This window comes from Homalodisca vitripennis, chromosome 6, assembly GCF_021130785.1.
Source record: "Homalodisca vitripennis isolate AUS2020 chromosome 6, UT_GWSS_2.1, whole genome shotgun sequence".
NCBI classification, from domain to species: Eukaryota; Metazoa; Arthropoda; class Insecta; order Hemiptera; family Cicadellidae; genus Homalodisca; species Homalodisca vitripennis.
Window position 1 is genome coordinate 112,778,229 of NC_060212.1, and position 27,156 is coordinate 112,805,384.

At 33.8% G+C, this 27,156-nt stretch overlaps 2 protein-coding genes across 2 annotated transcripts; both read right to left on the bottom strand.

Moving 5' to 3' along the window:
* Positions 1–2,491: 2,491 nt before the first annotated feature.
* Positions 2,492–3,184, bottom strand: LOC124365524 (piggyBac transposable element-derived protein 3-like). Its single transcript, XM_046821509.1, has 2 exons — positions 3,120–3,184; positions 2,492–2,711 (listed from the first exon to the last, which is right to left on the bottom strand). Exons 1-2 carry the CDS (start codon positions 3,149–3,151, stop codon positions 2,492–2,494), a joined length of 252 nt encoding a protein of 83 aa, XP_046677465.1. The 5' UTR covers positions 3,152–3,184.
* Positions 3,185–11,653: 8,469 nt separating this feature from the next.
* On the bottom strand, positions 11,654–26,902 carry LOC124364739 (WD repeat-containing protein 74). Its single transcript, XM_046820442.1, has 7 exons — positions 26,552–26,902; positions 21,136–21,376; positions 19,497–19,692; positions 18,747–18,848; positions 17,427–17,527; positions 14,387–14,588; positions 11,654–12,074 (listed from the first exon to the last, which is right to left on the bottom strand). The coding sequence occupies exons 1-7, from the start codon at positions 26,595–26,597 to the stop codon at positions 11,688–11,690; spliced, it is 1,275 nt and encodes a 424-aa protein (XP_046676398.1). The 5' UTR covers positions 26,598–26,902; the 3' UTR covers positions 11,654–11,687.
* Between the last annotated feature and the right edge of the window lie 254 nt (positions 26,903–27,156).

The window sequence follows — 27,156 nt, forward strand, 5'->3', positions numbered from 1 at the left end:
AGAAAATGTCGCAAAGAAAAAGTGGTGCCAGTGCTAATGAACGTATATCAAAGTTCCTGGTTTGCCTACAAGCATTTGTTATTTCTCGGAGACTCAATCACTCCAAGAACGACGAAGGACTCCTTAGAGGATACGATCACCGAAGAAGTTGAAATTGGGGGGAAAGACGATATACACGACAACATAGCAGTAAGTTTATTTCCTTTTTATTTAAATTTCAAATTGAAACAACGTGACAACAATCTTTGTTAGTAATAAAATAAAAATACAGAGTACTTTATTGAATTGCACATAATACAGTGGGTGTATATAAAAGAATTTGGTAGTTTTGAAAATTCATATTTTATTAACTATCCTTATAAAATTCCAATGTTAATCAAACGAGAGCATACGGTTACAGATTTCTGCTATTTATTTAGTGTAATTCAAATAAACAGCTGACTTCAGTAATTTACTTTTTTAACTAACTCTCGTACTTTGTTTACATTATAATTTCAGCCGATTTGTTTAACCCAGATATGGCTGAATTATTTTTTTATTTCAAATGAAACTAAATCTGGTTATTTTAGTTATTTAGGGGTATAAGTAAACAGGATATTAAGTTTTTACCTTTTTCGAAACTCTATATTTCTTAAAAATAGCCTTCCTTCTGGAAGGATGTCAGCCGAATACAAGTAACATTCACAACTAAAAAATACAATATGATTTTTAAATTAGCACTTTGTTTTACAAGCTTTAAAAAAAGACACACTTGTAAAAAGAACATTTAATTTCGTATGATAGTGCAAAAAGCATGTCACATGGAGTGGAACTTCGCATTTCATGCACTTTGTAGTTGCCTTTTTGTGGCATTAAACGGCAATGCAACTGTTTCTTTTTTCCTGTGCGTGGGTCATTCTCTATGTCAGATACAATATGGTCAATCCTGTCATATCTGCAAAAGAAAACAAAACAGTTTTATGTACTTAGGCTTTAATAAAAAATAACGTAACAAAGGAAAATAAGTAATTTAGACAGAAAATCTTTGGTATGGTAATCTCACCTGGAGTCAATTTTAGAAGAGGTAGATGGACGTCCCCTTCCAGAAACAACTCGTTTGTTTCCCTCCAACACTGCCAACACTATTCTTCTTCTAAATGCAAGTTGGTCGAGTTTTCCGCCATCTTGCCTGTGTAGCTGCCATGCATTTTGTACGGAAACATCCAAGAGATGGGCAATGAGAGGAAAGTACCACTTTCTTACCTCGAATGGAAACTCGGTACAGTGATATATTCTGATCCGCTCTGTCTATACCGCCCATTGATGTATTGTAGTTATGGATCAGTTTTGGTTGTGGAACTGAAAATCTTTTCTTTCCTCTCTTGTGAATATCTTTGCACGTGGCGCAAAGGGTGTACAGTGTCACTATTGGTTGCAATGTTAACGACACTATTGTCATTCCAAGAAACTAACAAAAGCCCACTGTCGTGGTCACTAGCATACTCCATAGATCCTCTGGGTTTCTTCTTCACAGTTTTTGATTCTGAGATGGGACATCCTTTACCAAATCTGTTGCTTCTTATGGTACCTGTTGCATTGATTCCTCTTTGTTTTTAGATCACTCAGCAATTGAAATGATGTGAAAAAATTATCAAAATAAAAGGTATATGGCATTTTTTCTAGTGTATCGGCGTACGTCATGACAACGCCATAACCAAGACCATAGTTGGCATATTGCGGTGGTAAAGTTCCTGAACCTTGATAAGGTTCCAACCACACTAAATATCCATTGCTAGGCCCTCCACACCAAAATTTAAAACCATAACGAATAGGTTTCCCTCTAATAAATTGCTTCGTCCCATGGTCTGCCAAAATATGGAACCATGCTTTCATCAATCGAGTGGTTTTGGTGATGTGGCATAAAACTTTTGCATCTTTGATTTATTTTTACCAGTAGTGGTCTTATCTTAGCAAATCGGTCTTTATGATCTAACTCATCGTTGTTGCATACATGCAAGTTTTGCATTATAAATCTGAACCTGTCACGTGAGAGAGCTTCTACTACAAGGGGATTATGACAATCCGATGACTGCTCCCAGTACATCTCTCTTCTGGACACAGTATTATAGCCACTTAGTAGCAAAACACAAAGAAAATGATTTTCATCTCACTTTCTGAGCAATCACCCAAACGGTTCCTTTTAGCTGCATATTGATTTGTGTATGTCACTATCATGTTTATGACATCTTCATCAAAAAAATAGCTCAAATATTCTAAAGGTGTCTTTTCAATGTTGGGAACCGTTAACATTTGTGGCCAATCCTCAAGTATTGTCTCTAAATCAGAATTAATTTTCCAATTAAAAGATTTTTTTTTCTTTTCACTCAACTGAGTACTTCGGGTGGAAAGCAAAAGGTCTCTGTTCTTCCTTTTGTGAGTCTTTTGTTCTATAGAAACAGTTTTTGAAAGTTCCTCTGTATTTTCATTTTCACAAATATTTGATTTCTGCTCATCAAAAGGTATGTTTTACTACTTCAAGCAAAGCAGGAGCATTCACTTGGCTTGGAGGGACATTGTCTATCTCAACATTATCTTCCTCTCCAGAGTCTTCATCCGTCATATCAGCTGTTGCATTTGTTGGTGGTAGTAAGGTTATATCTACTCCAGTGTTTGGTATCGCATCATCATTGCCTTCAATAAAGTCTAATAGTTGGTGCAAGGGAACAAACCTCCTAAAAAATAAACAAATATGATAATTTTATTGGTAAGCCAAATAAAAAAATCTTTTTTCACACTGGCATATGAAACATGCACAAAAACAAACCCCCACCACCGCCCCCACACACCATGCACACATTCACACAACAAACAACACATTTTAAAAACACACACACAACAAAAAAATATATTATTTGTTCACCTGAACTATGTAAATAATCGAACTAAGTAAACCATATGTTTCTGATGTAGATTTTGCTAACGTCCTTCTGGAAGGAATCTCTTACAACATGAGAAATAGTATCTAGGTTATGTTCAGGAAAAAACATTTACACATTTTAGTTTCATAATATACCTTTTTAGCTACCAATATATAAAGTAATAACATTTATATATGAACTAATAAAATTTATAGGACTTACCCATCCACACGAACAACGTCCTCTTCATCCATTTTTTCAAAACTGAATGTTTATATCATGAGAACCAAGGCCACTTAAAAGACTCCAGTGAAAAACCATGTGCTAAACAAATTTTTAGGTTATGTTTTGACAAATAAACAGTGCTGCTTTCGGTGGCGCTAACTTGTACTAAAATCCACAAGGTCATAAAAAGAACATTGCATCAATCCTTCTGGAAGGACGTCAGCTCTAACTGGGTTAATAGATTATTTAACTGCTGTAGAACGGATGTATATAACTATAATACAATTACGTGTGTACATTTTATTAGTTTGATTAAATTGGACTGAAACACATTTTTTTATGAATAAATGTTTAATGATAAAAGATCAGTCATTACAGCCTTGATAACATTAATTTATACAATTCTTTAAAATTTAGATAAAACAAACGTTTTATTACATTATTTAAAATGTGTATTGTGTCTTCTAATTTGAAATAGATCCAATACCAGTTAAGAAAATATTCCTTGAATTCTGATCGAACCTGTTTTGCTTTATTCGTCATGTTTCTGGGGGGTCTTCTAAGCGCTGTTAATTCAGTATCCCCTGCAGTATGCCTCCTCCATGTGCCTGGAATGACCTCTCTTGTATTAACATCTTCACGGTCAAACGTCCCTGGTGGAGTGTTAGTTTTGTGAACAGTCTGGTTGGGAACGCAGGAAATTATGAAGATAAACACATGCAAGGGACAATATCTATAACGGTATTCTCAACTTTAACTTCGATGGGTTTTCGAAAAACCCTGAAGACAGAAGCCATCACTCCAAATGCGTTCTCTACAACACAACCCTTCCTCTGGAATGCCTCCAATTATACATTCGTTCTGGTGAACCACGATGTTAAGTCTGTCACATAGGGTTTCATTATGTTTTCCGTTAGTGAAAAAGCATCATCTGCTAATAATACAATAAGGCACATTAAGATTACGACTTCCAAAGGTTCATCTTGGGGCAATCCCAGTTCCTTGGCTAGCATTTTCTTGTGAAATGTAGTATTTTTAAAAAACACCACCGGCAGAAATACGTCCTTGACAACCAACATCAACGTATATAAATTTATAGTGGGCATCAACTATTGCCATCAAAACTATACTGTGTGTACCTTTGTAGTTGTAATACTCAGCAACAGTATTTTCCGGACGTTGTATTTGGACATGTTTGCCATCCAAGGCCCCAATGCAATGTGGATAATTCCAAACTTCATTAAAATCATGGGAAAACTAATTTCCATTCGTCCTCGTTCGCAGGGAGCTGTAAAAGAAGATCTAAGTTTAAATTTTCGAACGCTTCATAAAAGGTGTAAACAAAAACTATGTATGTTTTTTCTTCTTTCAGGATGAAGACCAACCACCAGAAAAAGAAGCACCTGAAACTCAAGATACAGCATCGTCTTCTTGTCGACAGCAAAAATTTCTCCCAACACCACAGACCTGCAGAGGAATTAAAAGAAAAAATAGATGATGATGGGAAAAAAGAAGAGGCTGCCTTCGGATTTCTTGAAGTAGCAGCTAAATCATTATCTGAAAAGGATGACTGTTCTATATTTGGGGAGATGATAGCAACCCAGCTAAGGAAGTTGACTCCGCGTAACCAGGCAATTGCCAGAAATAGAATACAAAAATTTGATTTTCGATTTTTGAAATGCAGGAAATGAATAATTCTTTACAAAATAACACAGTAGCTCCTCAATATTACAGCCCCTCTGGCTCCTCTTCAGATTCTTCTTATGGTACCCACTACGAACCTACCATTAGATCCCAACTACAAATTTCCAAAGAGAAATCCCAGCATCCAAGTAATGTGCTTGGGGAAGTACAGCAGTTTTTGTGTTTTAACCTTGATAATACTGAGAAATAAGTGTTATAGTAGGGTAATAATGTAAATAAAACACTTACCTTGACAAAATCTTGAAGTGCTTCAATTATTGCCTTTAAGACCCCTGGCATCATCGACGAAATCAATGGCTTAGATACTTTGAACAGGTACATCAAAGATGCAAATGAGTCACCTGTTGCTAAATATCTCAGACATATCGCTAGTCTGATCTCAGGAGGAACAGCTTCTCTGAAAGGTAGTATTTTTCTTCTCTATTTTTGCTCTGACTAATTCTAAAAGGTTATAAAAGTTTTCTCTACTCATTCTGGTAACATTTTTGAATAGAAAACTTTCATTCAGTTCCAAATCGTTCAAAATAACCATTATTCCTCCTTTTCAAATAATCACACATCCACATAGACCTAACTTTCCTTTTACGTTTACTCACTTTTGACAATAATAAACACGCTACACTAATACCAGCTAACACAGCGTCACTGTCAATTTTAACACTAAATAATTATTAAAGACACTGCGTCAAGCATAACAACTAACGCTAAAATGTAAACAGCAATGAAGCATGCGTCAAAATAATGCTTGGAAAAGCATGCGCTTGACGCAAGACGAAACAAAAATTGAAAAGAAAGTTGAATCGAAAATCGCACAAGTGTATACATAGCTAATGCCGGTGCTGTGCAGCACAAAGCATGCCGGTGAAAATCGGGTTGGCAATACAAAACACTTGATATCTGTCGTGCGGTGCTCACACAGTGCCGGTCGCCCGGGTCCCGATTCCAGTCAAGTCTGTGTGTCAGTGGTGTAGCTGTTGTGTGTGTCTGCTGGTAATCGTGTATCGTGTTTTACTGTCGAGGGTAGTGTAAAGTTGCGAAAATGTTTGATACAGACAAATTTATAGAATGTGTCCACGGTATTCCAGCGTTATGGAAACATTTTTTCAGCTTTAGCAATCTACATTTGAATGGATGAACCCAATGTACCCTATTTCGTTGTTTTGGTAATTCATTTAGAGCCTCTAAACAACAAACTAACTTCACTTTGGATAGCATGATTCGTTCCGAACAAACACTCAAAAGGTTAACTGAGAGACAATTTGGTGTTTATCGCCGGGACTGTGTGGCCAGCACACAACAAAACCGTTTACCGGCAAACCCGTGTGGTCGGCATCCCGGTAACCGGGACTGTGTGTCCCTAGCCTTAGGACTGTTATTTTAAAATTACCAGAAAAATTTTTTCCAAGAAAACAGCTGTGGGATATGATTGTCAGTGATATCTCTAAATGTTAAGCTCTAGGTGAAAACCTAAAAAAGGGTCTAATGCTACCACCTGCTTAAAGTAGCTCGGTTGTTTACCTTCTGTTTCACTGCATAAGCATAACCACGGTAGCACCCATCCTATAACCGTGGCGGTGGCGCCCGGGACAGCTTAACCCCGTTCACCCCCACCCCTCTTTCGAACAGCCCTGTGTGTGTTTTGGAGTGCCGATGGCCGAGCGGTCTAAGACGTCGGACTTTGAGTCTGAGTTAGAGATAGCGCAGGTTCGAATCCTGTCTGTGACCCTTGCACTTTTTATCAGTACCATCAACTTTGTACTGTATCGACTCTCCCCCTTATTCTGTTTGATAAGATCCTCGCACAGGGCGGTGGCCCATGAGGACGGGCAGAATAAGGCTTAAAAAGGGGAGGGGGGGGAAACAATATGTATGATTTACCGTTATTTTTACTTGATATGGTTTACACTATGAAATATGGGAATTCTGGAATAATTGTAATTTTATAAAAATATTTAACCCAACGTCCATTTTTCAATGTCATCATTTTACATTGATTAACGTTGTTCTAAGAGAATAAGAATCGAAGTCAGTTTGAGAAAGAGAAACAAATTACGCTACTTATATCTACCAAGTCAGCTGTACTTAAGTACTTAACTGCAACATATGTGTTTGGTTTTTCTTATTTATAAAACAACCTCCTCTACTTTGAAATATATGTTAGTTATATAAGAACCTGACAAAACTCTATCCACATCAATTCCTATAGTTTTACTTCACTCAATTCGTACATGCACTACATAAATTGTTTTATTGCCCAGTCACAGCACTCATCACACTGAACAGGAACATACCTATAACAAATACGTTCTATGGTGGTATTATATTCGACTGTTTTGTTACCATTTTCCAATTAGAATAAAAAACAGAATCAATGAATATAGTATTAATGGAAATAAATGTAAGGTATAACATTTATTAGAATATAAATGAGAGAAAAAAATAGGACGGGAAGCCTAGCCATAGCAAGCTACGTTGTTCCCCATTTTATAGAAGCCAACATCGTTGTCAAATGTACAGTGTTAGCCATTATATTCAGTACCTATCCCCCATAGGAAACTCTATATTGAATATCAATTACAATAACCATTAAGAGATAATTGTATTTTTCACTACTCTACACCACAGAAGCACTGAAATCCAAATGTCTGAAATCAAACATTTATAGATTTGATACGAACGTAGCCAGGAAAAAGTGGGGAAAGGGGGGAATTCAAGACGACTTATATTTTCCCGTAGTGAACAAAAAGTAAAGCAAGTGTAGTCAACCGCTCATTCCCCATATTTTTTCCTTAAAATGTTCTTGAGCCTTTTCAGTGTTGATAATGGTCTTTCAGCAGAACATGTCAGTCAGTAAAACTAAAGTATTTAAATAATCATGATTGTTTACTACAAAAATAATTGAAACATTAAAATGGGGGGTTCAGACCCCTTGATGGCTATGTCTCTGTCCTCATATTAAAACAAGGGACCATCAGATGCGCGGCCGGCACTGACCAGCGTGATGTGTTAATACAGTAGGGAGTCTAGTATCCGTGGGCCAACAGTAATAAAACAGGAACACGAAACTAGAACAGTCGCCTCCGCGAGTCTTCTATAAAATAACGAAATTTAGTTCATTCGCTTCATGTTTTCTGGTCTGACTAGATGTGTGACAGCCGACTAACTTTTTCATTGGCACGAAATTAAGAACTGGCTGTAGTGACACTACCTTGCGTTTTTCCTAAGAGCAGTTTTAGTTTTTGTACAAAATACTAAAAGTTTCTCGAAATTTAATGGCTCCGACAATTTCAAACAAATCTATTTAGATTATCCTATATACAAAGTAGGAGTACCCAACACTAAGTCTCGCGTAACAGGGTTCGCCGAAGTTCAAAGTAAAATTTAAAGTCTAAGGCTTGAAAGATAAAACGACAGCAGTCATACGACAAAGACATTTTTAGATCACCGGCAAGCAAGAGAAAAACTGTATCTAGAATATTTCTTGGATCACGGCCATATTTAATCGTTGTTTACAGCTCCGAAACTTTCCTGCTCCTTGTAAGACGGCAAAGGCAATCCTCATATCGGTGAAGAATTTAATACAGCCGGAGAGTTATCGTCCGATTTCTCTCCTACCAACCATTTTCAAGGTTCTGGAGAAACTTTTGATAGCTGGATTTCCCGAGGACTTCCATCTTTCAATCCAGAACGATCACCACGGTTTTCGAAGAGGCCACTCCACTACCTTTCAACTGACCAGAGTAGTTACTTAGCTGACAGACAACATGGATCTGTTTCCCACGGCGATGACAATAGACGAGCAAGGCCTTCAACCGCGTGTGGCATGAGGGACTTCTCTTCAAGCTCCCACAGAGTCCTCTCTCTTGGCCTATATTCCAACTGCTGGCGTCATATCGTTACGACCATCGTTTCGCTGTGTCAGTGGAACAAACCATCTCAAGTCTTCAGCCACTATCTGCCGGTGTGCTACAGGAATCAGTCCTTGGAACGATATTGTACATTTGGAACACCAATCCTGATGACTCCTATAATGGACCTCGCACTCTGCGCCGACAATGCGTTATTGTAAGTGCGGTCAGCGCATCTTCGTCAATCGTGTATGATTATGCAGCAATAACTCGAACTCCTGGAACCATGGCTCAAGAAGTGCAGAATACAGTTGAACACTGCCAAATGTGAAGCTAAATGTTTCACTAGGAAGAAGTGAGGTCCAGTACTTCGAAAGAACCTTCACCTCCAGGACGAAGGCTATGGTGGACTACTAAAACCAAATATTTGGGAATAGTGTTAAGCCTCACCCTGACCACTACAACGACCAATGTCGTCAACATCAACACCAACAATATAGTCCTCCAAAACTTTTCTAAATCTGTTTTTATCTTGTATGTCAGTAATGCTTTTAAGGATGTACAGGTATTTTAAAAAATTACTCCTGAGTACATAGTCCTTTTTTTTAAAAAAAATCCAGTTTTTTTGGGGTAATAGGCTACTATATTTTTTTATTCCTTGTATTGTATGAATGTGGCTTATTAATTTTAAACAGTTGTGTTGTTGTTTAACATACGGAATACTTTCTAATATACATAGGCTGTCACTTGTTAAAATTTGGAGGTTTGAAAAATGCTGTTTTCAGAGTGGTCCTGTTTTAAATTTAACATTTTCTTATGTTTTTTTTTTGCAAAATGAAAATCTTACTAAGATTTTGAGAAGAAGTAGCTCCATAGACACATGTGCTATAAGAGATATGAGATTTAACATGAGCATAAAAAGCCCAGAATTAATTTTACATATAATTTGGTCATATATTTATCCCAGCTAGATTAACATCAAGGTTCAAACCCAAAAATTTGGTATTTATAGTTATTCAATACTTTTGTTATCTATAAAAATATGAGGTTGAAGTATATTTCTATTTTGTTTTGTTTAAAAGTACATAGTTTGTTTTTTCTATGTTCAATATTAAATCATTGTCCAAAAGATACTGTTGAAAACTTGACAATTGCATATAAGCAGCTGCTTCAAGTTCATGTTGAGTCTGATGATTCGAGTCATCGACCTTTATGCTGATGACTCAAGGCAGAGCTGACTTTTAACTAAACCTATATTATGTACAGCTTCAGGCATACCCTGAATGTAGAAGGTGAACAGCAAGAAACCCAAAATAGATCCTTGTGGAACTCCATATTTTAATTGTTTTGGCTTTGATGCATATTCTGTAAGTTTGTTATTTGAAACATAAGAAATTTCAACAAATTGTTGTCTGTTACAAATATAAGATCTGAACGAACTGAGAGAATTCTGTTTTATACCTAGAGACTGTAATTTATTGAGCAATTTTTCAAAAGAAATACTATCAAAAGTCATTTTATAGTATTCAAAACTTCCATTGGCATTCGCACTGTGTTGTTGTACCGTCCTGCTGGAACCTACATTCCCCAAATCCATCCTATTGAGTGTTGGCAAGAAAACCTCTAGAATCGTATGATTGTAAAGATAAAGATCCTTCAAAACTACTTGTTTGTTTTAATTAAAAAACCATGGACTAATTAAATTTTTTCACATACCAGTTTTTCTGAAGTTGTTTACCCATGGAACGATAGACTGCCGGCCAGAAACACAACTACAAGTTGTGATATTAAAGGGGATAAAGAATGCACATCGCATGGCGATGATTGAGCATTGAATTAAAAAGTATGCTTCAACAGCAAATCGTGCTCCACCTTTACCCACTGCATGAAACAGACTAAATTGAGTGGATCAACAACTTTACGACCCTCCTCTCACTCTCTCTGTTGAATGTCTCTTACCTCCACACTCCAAGGAATAGCTTCATGGGGCTCAATTCAAATAAGCAAGTTTCTCTGTCTCACCCTGTATAAGAGAATTTCCTTCCCCAGGAAGGTTTACTTCTGACGGATTTATACCTTTCAGTTAAACCCACACTGGGCGCAGCAAAAACTGATATGTCACTTAAATCTGGACAACTTTATGGATGTCCAGGAGCGGCAAATCACTAACCGCAAATGTTGAGATTCTGAGGTGCAAGGATAATTCAGAAGGTCTAGTCTACTGTGGAAGTTGACTGTTGGAGTTGATGGGATTCTTTACCTAAGAATCAAAAGTTCTTGCTATCCTAGACATAAGGGTGTGCCACCCCCTGCCTGCTTTGACTTGGGAGAGGCTTGTTCAAAGCTGGCTTCCTCTTCTTCCGAGGAGACATGACTGAGATTAATACCCTAAATTCTTCCTCATGGATCTTGACAGGAGGCGGCCCTTACTCCCAACCTTACTCATCCAGAATATCCTGTCACTCCAGAAGTAGTGCAAAGGTCCTTATGGGACTAAGTGCAATTTTTTTTAGCTTCTTGTCCTAAGAGAACAAAAAGGTAATTCCCCTTGTACTATTTATACATTTGAACTTACCACTAATGATGGATTTAAGTGCATTACATATAATGGATAGTTTACATTAGAATTCAAGAAATTGATATCGTCTATTCAATTTGATTTTATAGTTGTGTACACTTTATGTCCATATTTTCACTTATAGCAGTCTATATTTTTAGAGCAAGAGTTTTATTTGCAAAGTATTATGTTAGTACTACTGAAACAGTTAACAAGACATTGTTTTTGAGGTTTCACATTAAAAGTATAAATTATAAAAACGTTAAGTTCGAGCAACTCGCTTTTGAGTGAAATATAGTGTGCAACCCACCACATGTTAAAAATAATTTGGTGCTTCTCAAAAAACCTATTTTCCCTCTGACACTAGGAAATTAATAATATAAACTAATGAAAGGTGTTAGTGCCAATAAAGATAAAACTAATATCTTACAATATATTTAATTATTAACAAAATCACTAGTTAACAACAATGACTTCAGATGTTTGTTTTTTTAACCGTTTTGTTTTACATCTGGTTGACGATCTTGTTCTTTTTTCTGACTTGTTTGGATTTTCAGTTACATCTTCTGTATCCTCTTCAGAGTTTGGTTGACCATTATCTTCAATTTTATCCTCTGTTACACTTTTGCTACTTTTTGTTTTCTGTTTCTTTCTTGGCCTCTCTTCTTCAATATTCTGTTTATCAGTTATCACTTCCATTTGATCAAACATATTTTCATACTCTTCATCTACTTCGCCTTCTTCTTTACACTCCTCTTTACCCTCCACGCTCTCTTCCTTTACATCTTCCATTGTAAAACTTGACTTGACAAGTAAGCCTGATAATCGAGACTGCATGTATTCCTGAAAATAAACATTTTATTGAATTGTTTATTACAACTAAATAATAGAAAATATATGCTAATGAATTTGATTGAAATACAAAATCACAAAAAATAACAACAATTCAATTAAATTTCTGAAAATTGAAACCATAATAATTTTAGTAAGAGCAGTAAAAAATGTATACATTAATAATTTTGGAACTTTTATAGTTTAATTTTTATGAGTAGTTTACTTTTTTGGTTCATTATGCTATATTAAAATATAAGTAAGTGTCTCATGAATGTTATTATACTGTACAAAAGGAAAATATATACAGTATACTGTTATATTAAGAAAAAAAATATACATCTTTTTCTGAAAGTAAACACTCAAAAATTATTTTGATTACCTATACACAGTTACAAGAATAATAAAAATATTTACAAAACTGTAATTTTCTTCATTCATAAATACTTATTGTACAGTGTAATTTAATTATTCAGTCAAATGTGACTTTACTTGCATTTGATTTGATTTTAACTTATTAATGGATACATAATGGGTATGTGCTCATACCAAACAATAAAAATTCTTTTTCATAATTAAGCCTTTAATGGTTTTTGACACAATAGTGTTTTAGGTTCATAGTGATTGTGTAAAAGAGTAAAACTGACATGATATTACACATCGTTATATTGTTACTGTTTAGTTCTGTTCTACATTTCTATGACAAAATAATGTGTGTTAAGCAAGTAGTAATGGCATTTTCTACTACATATCAGCACTTCCTTGGTTCTCTGTCATGAGTGTTTGCACCTTCATGAGATCGCTGTAGTCACACAGTGCAGACAGCTACTGTGTGTTGTTGCATGTCACCTGTCCAGGAGTATTTTATGAATTTATTTCTAGGGCACCAGGAAAATATCTAAGCCAAAATAGACAATTGGATTAATTTGCATGACGATGACCCGGACACAGATAGTGAAAATGACTTGTTAGAAGTTAAATTAAAAAAAATTTAAAATAGTTTTGAAGTAGCATTGAAATTTTGAAATCAGCAATTTTTTTAGGATTCCACATAGCCTCCAATCTAAAGTGGACTGAATATTTTCAAATTTTGGAAAGAAAGCTTAACTCTACTTGTTTCTACATGTCAATTTTAAGAAACGTTATTGACTTAGAAACAAAACTTATGATTTATCAGTACCTATGTTTCCTTCAATCATGCAATATGGCGTTGAAGTTTGGGGACGTTCTGGTAGGCTGGCAGACATTTTCAAAATCCAAAAGAAGGGTTATGACATTTTCAAAGAGAACAACTTCATGCAAATGAATATTTAAAGACTTAAATCTGTTAATCTTTCCATCGGTTTATGTGCTGAGATGCTTATTGTTTGCAAGGCAGTATTTCAAGCTCTTTTTTTGTAAATCACTATAACCATAATTACAATACAAGAAATAGAGATCTGTTGCACTTTCCAATTCATTGAATTTGTTTGATTGAGCGTTCACCACAGCACTTTGGAAGAAAATTATACAATAAATTGCCTACTAGATTGAAATCAATTCAAAAAGACAATGAATTTGAAATAAAAGTTTCAGTATAAAAGTATACGTTAAAAAAAATTACTCTATTGAAGAGTATCTATGTGATACAATAATCTAATAACGTTATGAATATAAATAAAAAAATTCATACATTTTATTTTTATGGTTGGTTTATAATTATAACATTATACATATTTAAATCTATAATATTACACTTAATTAATTACATTTGACTTTGACAATTTTTCATAACTGATATTAATATTAAGTTCTATTTTATACCTAGACAATGTCAACCATTCTTCCAGCTGTGCTGGATTAAAAGAATGTATATTATGTAAACTGTGACAATAAAGAATTTGAATTAGACTCAATCTGTTCACACACCATGTTGCATGTGTGAAGTTTGGATAAATACAATGTTACTGTATAGCTATAGCTGTATAGTTATGTTTAGTATCCAGTAAATTAGGTTAAGTTAAAGGGAATAAATTGCTTGATTTATTTAGCTAAGTATATTATAAATGTTGAAATAAGGCAAACTAAACATAACATTTTCAAATTTTATTTCTAATCAAGTAAGATTAATTTTTATCGAGAAAAGTCTTATACATTTAACCATACTCAAACCCTTTAACAAGTTCACGTTCAATTCAAAATGCAAGTACCGTGCAGTTGTAACAAATTAAAATAAGCCTTAAATTTTGGTAAAATTTGGTAAGATAAGGTAAAATTTGAAAATAATACATATTTTGACTACAAAGTTATTAATATCAGGGGATTTTTAAAGAATGGCCAATTACCTTAAACAATAGCTGTTTGGTGTTGAGATGGTGCACACGGAAGTGACGGTCAAGGCTGACACTGAGAATGTACGGCTCCGTCGTGGGACATGCGACCTGACGCACGCTACCCATGAACCCTCGGTACTTGTTGAGCAGCAGGCCCTTGCCGCGCAGGTCTACCAAGTACATGTTGCCCGTCGTACAGCCCACCACTACATGGCTACCACAAGAAAACTCTTAGATTAAAATTTATAACTTTTCATAAAGATTAGAGAATGACCTAAAAGTTGCACCAAATTACTCGTATAGATACATACTATCAACAAAAAAATATATAGATGTAGTTTTAAGTAATTTAAAATTAAAAAATAATAATGTTTTAATAGATTACAATAAAAATTTTTTTTATATTTTTGTTTGTAAATAACTAAAAAAGGAAAAATAATTTTACTGTGGGAAGCTATTATATTATATTGTACATTTAAAAAGGAACAACCATACAAAATTTTGTGTTATTTCTCTCATAAATAAATTTTTTATGACACATTTTGTATAAATACGCATAATTGTACTTCGCAACAAGTGATAAAGCAACTGACTCTTACACTGCAAGAAACTTAAAATAAATATTCACATTATGGATGTACCGGTAAACAGATGATTGTAGGATCCATAAACAGTTTCAATACAGTTAAAACACTATTTACCAAGAAATATTTACACAATTTTATTTGAAATTTATTTACACTTTTTCTATTTACAAATATGCTACTTACAATTTCACTCCCGTGAGATCGCAAATTGTCAGTCATTGTAACTACTACACACAATAGCTAAGCACGTAACTACTAACACTACTAATATTTACAACCACAAAATAAAATAATGAAGAAGAATCCAGCATACAATAGTACGATTACACTAAAAAAAAAGAATTAACAACAATAGATCGAGTCAGCTGATAATGTCACGTGACAATTATTACGAAATAAAAATGCATAGACCTCCAAAATAAAAATGATATTCATATTAATTATCTACAAATATACCAGGGAATATAAAAACATAAAACTTTAATCATTTGACGTTGTATTTATTTAAGAAAACAACGAATATCAAGGGGACTATGTATTGCCGCCTGGCACTTTTCAGACGCGATCTATGGCGGCAATATATTGCCGCCTGGTCTGGAAAGGGCTAAATGAAAAATTCTTTTACTAACAAACAATAATTGTATTATACCTAGATAACAAATTTGAGTTAATATATTTTAATGCCTAATTCTAACTCCAAGTTAATACAAAGTGGGTCACAGATGTAAAGGACTTCCACTTAAAACTCACTAGATTTGATTATTATTTCTGACTATATTCATCAAGTATGCAGGTTTTGAAACATACTATGTATATGATTAATACGCATTTTAATAATTTACACTTTTTTAATTAACTGGTTTGGAAACTAGTGACAACAGTCTGTTATCAGTGAAACATTCTCAGTGAGGGGCTTCTCTGCTTGCAATTACTATCCACTGTTCATCAATTTTCAATAAGTTATTTACTACATATAACATAGCTGTGGTGGAAAGGGTGATTCATATGTAAATATTGAGTTTAGCTCCAATTCACCTTCTGCTTAGTGCAGTGTCTGAAATCTGAGGAGTGCCTATGGCACAAATGGTTGTATTAGTGTGTTTTCACATCATTATGTATTACACCTAGGAATCAAGCGCGTACTGCGGTCAAATGAAAATCAAAGATATAACTATATATATATATATATTTTTTAATGTCCTTAATAATGAAGAAATATTCGATTATCATGGGACAGGATCATTTTTCTTTGAGTTTTCTCGTAGTGGACAGATTGTAACACAAAATATTTCTTCATGCAGGATCAAGAGCAGACTTTCCTTGAGTATTTAGCGTGGGTTTTTGGTCACAGAAGTATAAACAGGGTGATTCATGAAGATATGTAGAAACTGTGGAGCTCACTCTACATGTAAAAATAATGAAAAAAGTTTATATAAACATGGGTCCGGAAATGCTTCATTGGCAAGTTCCGGCTAGCGAAAGATTTCACCCGGATTTCAGCTCACCATGTAAAACGAGGTCTTTCTAAAATTCTAGTAAGGTATATTAAAGGGCGAATTCAATTGTTTCTTATAGTTTATAACCTGATAAATTGACCAAACCCATGTCCCAGAACTGTAAGTTGAGTAGTTTTTGAGACTAGGGCCAAATGCAAAAAATTGTGTGAAAAAACACATTTTTTCTTCTTTGGGCAACAATAACTTTATTATTTCACCAAGAAACACATCAAAATGTTTAATAAAACTTGTAGAACATTTATTCTGGACAAAATTGTGTAAATAAAGTACACAGAAAGCGAATACATGTTTGATTAAATGAATGTTTATTCATAACATGTTATAGGTAATCATGGGTAATTTCCTGAATACTTGGTAAAAAATGTTCTAAAAAGTTTTTGACCTTTACGATCCTCCTTGATCTTACAAGATTCTTTTCTCCCCATTTCCTATACCACAATGTATCAATAGCATAGTTTGGATTTTGTTTTAGCTAGAAGTTGCTAAGGTGATATGTTCTTTTATAGATTTCACAGAATAATTAATCATAGGCAATTAAATTAACTGAATACATTTAAGATTTTAGCGTATTTTACTTTATATTTATGTTGATTTAGTACATATAGGATGTTGCATATTATCTTGAGGTTGAGTGGGAAAAAGGCTAAAGCAGCCTTAACTCTGCTATAAATATACACATTTTTCATTAAATTTATGTAATTTTTTAAAACCGAGTGAACTATCAAATTCAAGAAATACCTGCTGACTATTTATAATCAGGTTATTTCTTGAAACCTTTCAAGTTAAAGTGGTTGTAAAAATTTGCATAAAATCTTTTAACACTACTAATTAATATTCCCCTGACAATTATGTTTAATCCATGTTTTATAATTCTGAATAAAATTCATTCACATTAAGAAAAGTAATAATTCTACAGTCCATATCCTAATTATACAACATAATACTTACTTCTCCTTTGGTGCATTGGCAATACAGGTGAAACTCAGATCCTTGGCTGTGACCTGACAGACAGGTCGTCTGGTAGGAGTTGAGGGGTCGTACAGTCTGACCTGTTGAACAAATGAAACTCCTCATAATTGTTTTTCAAATTGGCAGTAATATACATAAAAACTACCAAGGAAAAAGAAAAGAAACGGGAGAGTACAATAACTATGTCTATGCAGGTAATCATAGAACTGACCCCTTTTAACCCATTGCGGATCACTGACGAGCTGTGCTCGTCATGCAACGGCCGTGCCTAACGGCATGATGACGAGCTCATTTCGCAAAAGCGGTCTGCTTTTAAATTTCCCTCCAAATAATTCTATTAATGTCTGATAGATTGGGCGATCGCCTTTACTTGTCAACTAAGAGTGTTTAACAATGGTCTACGTTTAGAGTTTTCAAAAGTTTTATAAATATCCTACAGATCGCAGTTGTATGTTGAAGTTGAAAACTCATTCATATGAGTTTACTCTCTGCTTTTTAGGGCTTCTGATTGGTTGTTTTCCTCAGCTGTTATTATAATAGTAATTTTATGGTATAATTTGCGTGTCATAATATGAGCTGATCGAAATGGAAAACTTATTCATAAACAATATATTGTATTTAATTATTTTGTTTTTAAGAATATAGATGGAGATATTTTTATAAACCAGAATCAAGTTCAACGTAGATATGAAGTGAGTATACAATAGTGAGCGATACGACCTGGCGCACATTGCTGTTCGTTCGGCCGCTGCCCGTAAATTAATTCGTGCCCGCTGGTGTCCGCGTGCCAAAACAATACAATCCACAATGGGTTAATTCACTTAATTCCTAGCTCCCATAAATAGAACGGGTGGATAAACTACATGATTCGTGCTGTTCTAGTTCACGTCCTGACATCATATGACTGTCTAGCGGTATCCTGTGATCGAGAAATGTGCTCTCGGACCTTGATTGAATATGATGAGACATAATTAAGTTCAACACTTACTCCTCATTGTAATAATTAGCCACTTTATTGACTTGTAAATCTCTTGAAAAAGAAACTCAACTGACGTCAATTGTACATGATTATATCACATTATATCCTACAGGACTGTGATTTCTTTCATAATAATTGAACAATTCCACCTGTGCCACTGTTATCTCAGCATCGGACAGAATTACAGACAAATCGTTACATATGGTATTGTTAGGCTAAATGTACTTACCATATAGTAACAACTTATAACTTATGTTTTAAATGTCTCTCTTTAAAACTTACTAAAAGTGAGATTAGTAAAGAAGTAAATTAATACTTACATGGCCGTATCTGGTGGCCACGGCTACTTGGCTGGAGTTGGGCTTGAATGCTAAGTCCATCACCCACACAGGCACCCTAAGTTCCAACTCGTCATGGCGTACCTGTTAACATTCTTACATGTTTACATTCAAACAAAAATAAACAACACCATACAATTGTATTTTAAAATTAATTAAATAAATAAAATAGACACTTAATTCTTCTACAAATGTTTTATGTTACCATACAGATTTTGAACTCTTTAGGTGCTATGAATCATGATCATAACGTATTAGAGTGTTGCCAAAGTGATAAGTTAGTGAGCGCTGCTGAAGCGAAATCGTCAGTGAGCTACCTGCAAATTCAAGACATCAAGATGCTACTCTTGGACATAGGAGTTGTCCTTCGAGATGGTGGGATCGATTTCTGTGGTCTGTGGTAAAGTTGGCAAGAGGACCCACCTTAAATTAACAACGGTTGGCGTGGGTGGAAGTTGATGGGTTCAGTGTATTCTTGTACAAGCGTACCAGACCCTAAACAACCGTTTTGTATTTTTTGTCTTTATTATTAAAAAAACACACCTCCATTTGTGTTATCTTATATTTTGCAAGGCTTTTATTGTTGAATCATAACATATAGTTTTTAAGAGTTAAAAAAAATGTTAGACAAATATTACAAGCAGTTAAAGGGTTAATCGATTTCATTCAAGATTTCTTTCACAAAACACAATTTATGTGTGGCGTGTATCAATCAATATTTAAAATACTCACATTTTTTGCTTGAAACGTAGTTTTCCCCGTCTCCAGGTCCCACAGTTTCAGGTCATTCTCTTTCCCCCCTGTGCCAATGATGGTCTCCTGGCTGGGGCTCTGCCTCATGCGGCTCAGTGGTCCTCCAGTGTCCAGCACTGTGCTGTTCTCCTTCCATACTTTCACCACACCCGACTCTACCGCTGTCACCAGCGACCTAACAATAACGGGTTTTTAGACCAATTTTAGCATTATATGGTTTTTGGTACTGCCAGAAAACATCTGGAGTAACAGGATATTTAGGATGGCTTGATCGGACTTGGAACACTCACAACATTAGACATGTGTAATCTCATGTTAAAAGTCCAATGTACTGGTGGCCAACTCGATTTAGCCTCATAAGAACAGTAATAAACTTCTAGCACTTTGACTAACATAATTTTACTCGGAAGATTATGAAAGGTGTTTCACTTTAAAAGTATAATAAATACAAACTGCTTTTTAGTTTACAAAAAAAATCACCAGAAACTGATGAAACAAGTTCAAACTTGGTACAAAAATTGAAAAATTGCTCTTATAAATATCTTGACTAATTTAATAGGCCAACTCGGTATGCAATTTGTACACACTTTAAAAAAATTCATATCTCCCTTATTTATGATTCTTGACAAAAAAGAATGTTCTTAATTGAATTTTTTCAACAACAATATATTGTTTATGTATGATGTAACTGAACAATAAAATAGTACATTAAGATTCATTAATTAAAAGAAGAGTATTCTTATGTTATAAATCAATTCTGTTAATAACCTTTATTGTTTAACCTCAAAGTACTAGTGCCGCATTGTGTGATGTTTTCACTTTGTAATGTTACTGAGAAAGGGTTTATCAATATTTAGGTTCATCATAGAGTTAAATATTGGTAAGATTCCTCTATGCAGTGACGGAACTGGAAATAGTAATTTGGAAGATTGTGAGTAGTATGAGAAATAAAAGCCAGCTGATTCAGTCAACTGTTGGTATATATAAAACAGCAGTTTTTTTTACATTTCAAACTGTGTTATACATTGTAACTGACATTGAGCGATGTGTGCTCAAATATATAACCCGATTTTACTGTATATTTTGAAGAAATATCCGTTGTACAAGTACTTATGATGTAGTTAATATATTTTGTGGATTTTGGCAAATGATAGATGGAACATGCTTATTGCTTTAAAAAATTTGTCTGTGTAATTTTTGTTCACTAAGCTTTATATAACATTATCACATGATGGGTAACGTCATAAAATTTGGAACAATTTGTATATACAGTATTTAAAATTTTAATACTAATTTTGAAAAACATTTAGTCTATATCTCATCAATTTGAGAAAAATCCACTCTGCAAGTCAACAAGATCATCTTTCTAAAAGCAGAATGATAGGTATTTTGGATCCTCCTTATCTTATAGAGCATGTTTATCTGAAAAAAGTTATAATACATGTATTTGAATACATTTTTGTGTTTGCAAGTTATTTTTTTTGTTCTTGTCATATGTTTGAAAATGGTCCAGCACTTTAAAGTGATATAGTTAGCACTTGGAGGGTAACATATTTGATAGTTAGGTTATGTCCTGGATTCTATAGTGGAAAACATGTTACTCTAAAATAATACTTACTCATTTAACTTGAATATTCCACATATCGAACCATCTCCAACTTTCTTTTCTTCACTGTACGTAAAAGTGTTGGTGTTCAGATCAAATATTTTCACCAGCTGACTTCCGTAGCCAATCAATATTTCACTCTCCAGCTTGTCTGCCCAGTTCAGAACGGTCACTTCATTCCTCTGGGTGATTTCTTTTAATTTTTGCAGATTTTTCACATTGTGAACACCCTTGTTGTGAGATATTTTTAAACCTGAAAAATCCAACTAGATCAGACATGGGAGTAAGTTGTATACTTAGTTAACCCTTTGAAGAGTATGAGTTTTAGCAGCAAAGTAATACTGATGCACTAGTACGTCATCTATTTGGTTAGAGATGTACCAGGCCACCTGGAACGTTCCACGCTCAGACTAGTGCTAAAAACAGTTCCAGTTCCAGACAGGTTCTAGCCTACATTATTCCTGGCTGATTCAGATCTACAACGATATATAGTATATGCTACGTTCCAGAAATTTTTGATAGTAATTATATTTGAGATGCAAGATATTCCACTATATAGATAGATACCTTAATGATGTTGTTCCCATTGAAGTAAGTGTCATATTTAGTAAAAAAATTTTCTCATAGTCAAACCACTTTATTCCATAATATGTACAAGGTACAAAGAATAGCGTCACTACAATAAAACTAAATACTAATATTAATTTAAACCTTCTAGTGAATCAAAAATAATCTTGCATAATACATATTATGAAAGACCTTATTCAAAGAACAATAAATCAATGTATTTGTACGTTTCGTGTTAAAATATAAATTTTAAAAATAACATTAGTTCATTTAAAAGATAAAACTTACATTTTAACAATTTATTTTCAATTCTTCTTTAGATGAATTAATTAGTTTTTGTATTGAAATATTCCTCAAAAGAATATAGAGACAAATTAGTTAAATAATACTTTACTTCTTTTATTAATTTGAATAGATCTGTTTCCATTATAAATTTTGTTGGTAAATTATGAAAATATCTCACACCTCTGTAATATGTTTTCTTTTTGTACAATTCGAGATTTTGTTGATCGGTATGTCTATTAAAACGAGTATTATAAGTATGTTTATTAGTTTTTAGTATAGGACCAAAAAATTGTTTTACATAAATTATTGGTTCAAATATGTGTAAACCATATACTGTCAGAATTCCACGTTCAGAAAAAATATGTTTAACAAAATCTGTATATCTGAAATGTTTCACAAGAATTATTCTTTTATAAACGTGTCACAGATCATAATTCTTTTTGTGAAAACAATTTTTAATTCACAAGTCCCTTGTAATACACGTCCTCACAGAATCCTGTATAGAATAGCCTAGAAAGTTTCTGAATTAAATCTTAAATCTGTACACATAACAGTGGCGTAGCGAAGGGGGGGGGGGTCCAGGGGATCCGGACCCCCCCTGAAATTTTAAGACATATTAAAAAATAAAGCATGGAGCAGGAGAAAAAGGAGAGTTATCATTACTCTTGTCTACAAACATTAAATTGATTGATTTAATTGATGAAAGTAACCGTTGTTAAAAATATAATTGTCCTTTCGTTTAAGCCATAAAGTACTTTTGGGCTCGGCCTTTCGGACAGTGTAGTGTAATCACGGTATTTGTATAGGGCGCGGTCACGTGGCGTCGCAAAGTAACCTGAACCGTAACACGGTGAACAGTTTATATTAGCGACCACTTCGTTCAATTTCATTTTGAGGACGTAAAATTACTGCTTAGAATTAAGTTAAGACGTTGATTTTAGGTGTCATTAAACTGTAGACGTGTATATAATTATCGGAAAAAAATATAAAAAATCACTTTTGGTCGGAAAATACACTTGAAAAACTCTACTGATTAGAACTTCAACTAATTTGGACTTCAGTGGTTGAGGTAAATGTGGTGTTTTCGATTGAGTTAGGATGACGATTTTTGTTATCATTAAACTGTACAATGTACCTATATAATTATCAAGCACAAAATCACTTCCGGTCGGTAAATACCAAAGAAAAGCTCTCTACAGATTCAAGTTTTGACGATTTTGGATTTCACTGGTTGAGTGGTTGAGGTAAAAGTGGTAATTATAAGGACGTTTATTTTACGTATTAATTCAACGTCGACTAATACATATATAATTATCGAGAAACAAAACAATAAAATCACTTCCGGTCGAAAAATGCCGAGGAAAAGGTCTACTGATTCAGATTTTGACGATTTTGGATTTCACTGGTTGAGTCGTTGAGGTAAAAGTGGTACTTAGAATAATTATGTTAGAACATTGATTTTAGGTATCAATTGAACGCCGACTAATACCTATATAATTATCGAAGAAAAATTTTTTTAAATCACTTCCGGTCGGATAATACACTGGAAAAACTCTACTGATAAGAAGTTCCGACTACTTTGGATTTCACTGACTGAGGTATTATTTAATTTTCCTTAGTATATTCCGATCGGAAGTGATTATTTTTGTTTTTTTTTCTTCAATAATTATATATTTATTAGTCGGCGTTGAATTAATACCTAAAATCAATGTCCTAACATATAAGTACCACTTTTACCTCAACCACTCAACCAGTGAAATCCAAAATCGTCAAAACTTGAATCTGTAGAGAGCTTTTCTTAGGTATTTACCGACCGAAAGTGATTTTTATCTCGATAATTATATAGATAGTCGAGTACAGTTTAATGATAACAAAAACTCGTCGTCCTAACTCAATCAAAAATACCACGTTTACCTCAATAACTGAAGTCTGAAGTAGTTGAAGTTCTAATCATTAGAGTTTTTCAGGTGTATTTTATTTCCGACCGAAAGTGATTTTTTTGATTTTTTCCCCGATAATTAGATACTCGTCTACAGTGTAATGATACAAAAAATCGTCATTATAACTCATTCATAAATACCTCAATCAGTGAAATCCAAAGTAGCCGAACTTCTAATCAGTAGAGTTTTTCCGGTGCATTTTCCGACCGTTAGTTTGATCTGTACCCGAGCAACACTCGAAAATTTTGCCCTCCTTTTCGAGGGGGTTTTCGGCCGTCAGTGGCCCAATGTCCCCGAAGGGGTATTTCATTTTCTCCACAGAATATAGTTGTGTCAATTATACGCTTGAGTGAAGCTCTGTTTTGTTCCTTTACTTTCTTATCCAGTGAATCCAACATCACTTTGGTACCTTCTACTCGGCCAGAATCGAACTTCGTAAAGTTTCTGTACCTATACAAGAAAATTTGTGGTACTAGAGTTGCTGTGAGAGTTGAATTTGCCTATTACATCTTTCCAATTTCTATAAGGCGTAGTTACTAAGGCTCCATATTTTTGGTATTTAACTTTTACCAATGAACTCATTGGCAAATAACACACAAATGGATCACCCGGTTTCGGACCCAAATTTTCGGACCCCCCCCCCCCGAACGAAATTTCTGGCTACGCTACTGACACAGAATACAGAAATCTTTATTTGCTATCAACAAGATAGAAACAGGCGTCATGTAGGCTACTACACAACTACACAAACAAACAAATCCAATTTTTAAAACGCTCAGAAATTTTATGGACACAAATCGCTTAATACTATTTAAGGGTAGGGTCCGATAAGCGGACCCGGTTTTTTATATCGAAATTGGCAAACGATATTACTTAATCATAACCATCGATATAATCAATCGATACTGATTAATTATTTTCGAACAATTAACTTAAATAATCTATATGAACAGCTGTAAACACTTTCAAATAATACAATTAAGGTAATATTTTAAATTTCACATAAGTAACATTGTGTATTAAAAATGGCTGTCAATCTTAGGAAGCTTCACGAAATTGCTTTAAAAGACGATAAAACATGTTTTTTATGGCTTCAGCATGTTGGGTTAGTACCTAAGAATCCATTATGTGATATTTAATTTGTGGAAAGGTATCAAATGTAACTAACTGTCAGAGGAGCTAACATCGTCGTCTTCAGATGCAAAAAAAAGGTAATGGTGGACACAACTTTAGTAAAAACGCACTGAAGAATAGTGTTTTTGAAGGGTCAAAGTTCGGACTGCGCAATATTGTGACTTTAAAAGAAGATGTATCAAATACAGTATAGTAAGCAGCCACCACTACCACCCAATTGAATCAGGGGTACCAAATTATTGATTAGAAATAACTAAACTATCTAATATACTAAGGAGACTAATTTGGCTGCAGTACAATAAGAGGCCACCACCACAATAGAATTATAATGTATACCTTAAAAACAGTAAAAAGTAACTAAATGTTAAACTGTTTTGTTTGTTACATTTTATAGATAAACAACATAGATAGTTTTTATAAAACGTAATTCGTGTCAACATTTTTGTTTCTATAGTTTAGATAATCATAAATATGATTCTATTGTGGTGGTGGTCTCTTATTATACTGTAGCTACTAATTTAAGCGGTCTACACTTGATATTCAATTGTTATTATCAAACGATTCAGTATATTATCCAACTTCGATGTTATATAATAATTAATACAATAAAAAATAGAATATATGTTAACAAAAAGAATAACATATTATAATAACAAAAATAATCCAACAAAATCATTAAAATAAAACCAACTTTAACCTATGTCTACATATTTTAAGATACTTTAGAATACCTACAGCCTGCCTGGATAGCAGTGAACAATCGGTTTTGGGGAATAGGGGAAATGACTCGCCCCAGACAGGTAGATTTCCCTGCGGTACTAAATATCATCAATTCCAAATCCTCCAAAAATTAAATAGTTACTTCTTGTTGTTTAGCCTATATTAAACATGCACTTTTCAATGTATTGAATAACAATATTGTTCCGAATTAATTCAAACAAAGTAAAATCATTTGTATAGAATCAGAGTAATGGCCACAAGTAAATTGGTGATGTGTTATTTGTGTTAAGCTATCATGTTTAGCCTTCAAAATAGTTAAAAGTTACTAAATGTTGTGTTGTGTTACATTTTATAAATACACAGAGCCTAAATAGTTTTGATCCATCATTAAATCATTATTTTATAGATATCAAAACAGCTGAACTATATTGTAATTTAAAATACCTGTAGGCCTAACGTAATTCAGTTCAGCGTTTTAGTTTCTGTAGTTCTGATAATCATCAATATCGATGATTCAATTGTGGTGGTAGCCACTTATGTATTGCACAAAAAGAGTCGAGTAAGAACTAGAACCTGTACAATATTTTTGTACCGTAATCATTAGGCTATTTTAGATATAATCAAAATATAATTTCATCCTAAAGATAACTAGTAGTTTATATGGTTATAATCCTATAGCATAATATGCATTATTCCTTATATAGAATTTCATAACCTCAATAATAATTCATCATTAGCATGTCATATCATAATTAAGAAAATCTACACAACCTAGTACATACCTTTAAAAACTCCGGACAACCCACCAACGAAAACTTGAAAATCCATGGGTCCTAACTCTAAATTTTAGTTTGAATCAATATAATATTTTGTAACTCAAATTTTTAGTATCTATTATACTTTGCAAGTAATAATAATCACGAGTGTATTACAAATCCTATAATTTAAAGCCAAGTTTTTTCCTGGTTACAAGGTAAGTACACTTTTACTGACGTTTATTTAACTTTAGAGACTTTATAAATTAAAGTCTGATCCCATTCCCAAAAAGTTAGGTTAGAATCGTATCAACAACACACTGACACACACTATGTACAGAGGTGGTGAACATCGTAAACACGTGGGAGAAATGGAATTGAATTGAATTGAAACTGAATGTAAATTTTCCATAGATATGTAAGAGTTTAAGTGTAGCTCCGAAAATAATAAGGAAAGCTCTTTGGTGAGCTTTGTTGAGAAGAAAAATGTTGCAAATAAGCTACATTAATAAAACATTAATAATTATTGTTTACTCTGTCCAAATCATTTATTTTGTGTAACCTTAAGCTTTGATTGTATATACTAAATACTACATTCATCCCATTGAATGTTTAGAAATCTAATCTTTATC

Bases quoted from the DNA above. Each gene is read 5' to 3' on its own strand.
- LOC124365524 (XM_046821509.1), bottom strand. From the start codon at position 3,151: ATGGATGAAGAGGACGTTGTTCGTGTGGATGG. The intron at 2,712-3,119 runs GTAAGTCCTATA...TTTATTTTTTAG, and splicing joins GACGTTGTTCGTGTGGATGG to GAGGTTTGTTCCCTTGCACC.
- LOC124364739 (XM_046820442.1), bottom strand. From the start codon at position 26,597: ATGGATTTTCAAGTTTTCGTTGGTGGGTTGTCCGGAGTTTTTAAAG. The intron at 21,377-26,551 runs GTATGTACTAGG...TGGATTTTTCAG, and splicing joins GTTGTCCGGAGTTTTTAAAG to GTTTAAAAATATCTCACAAC. The intron at 12,075-14,386 runs GTAATTGGCCAT...GTTTATTTTCAG, and splicing joins CCAAACAGCTATTGTTTAAG to GAATACATGCAGTCTCGATT.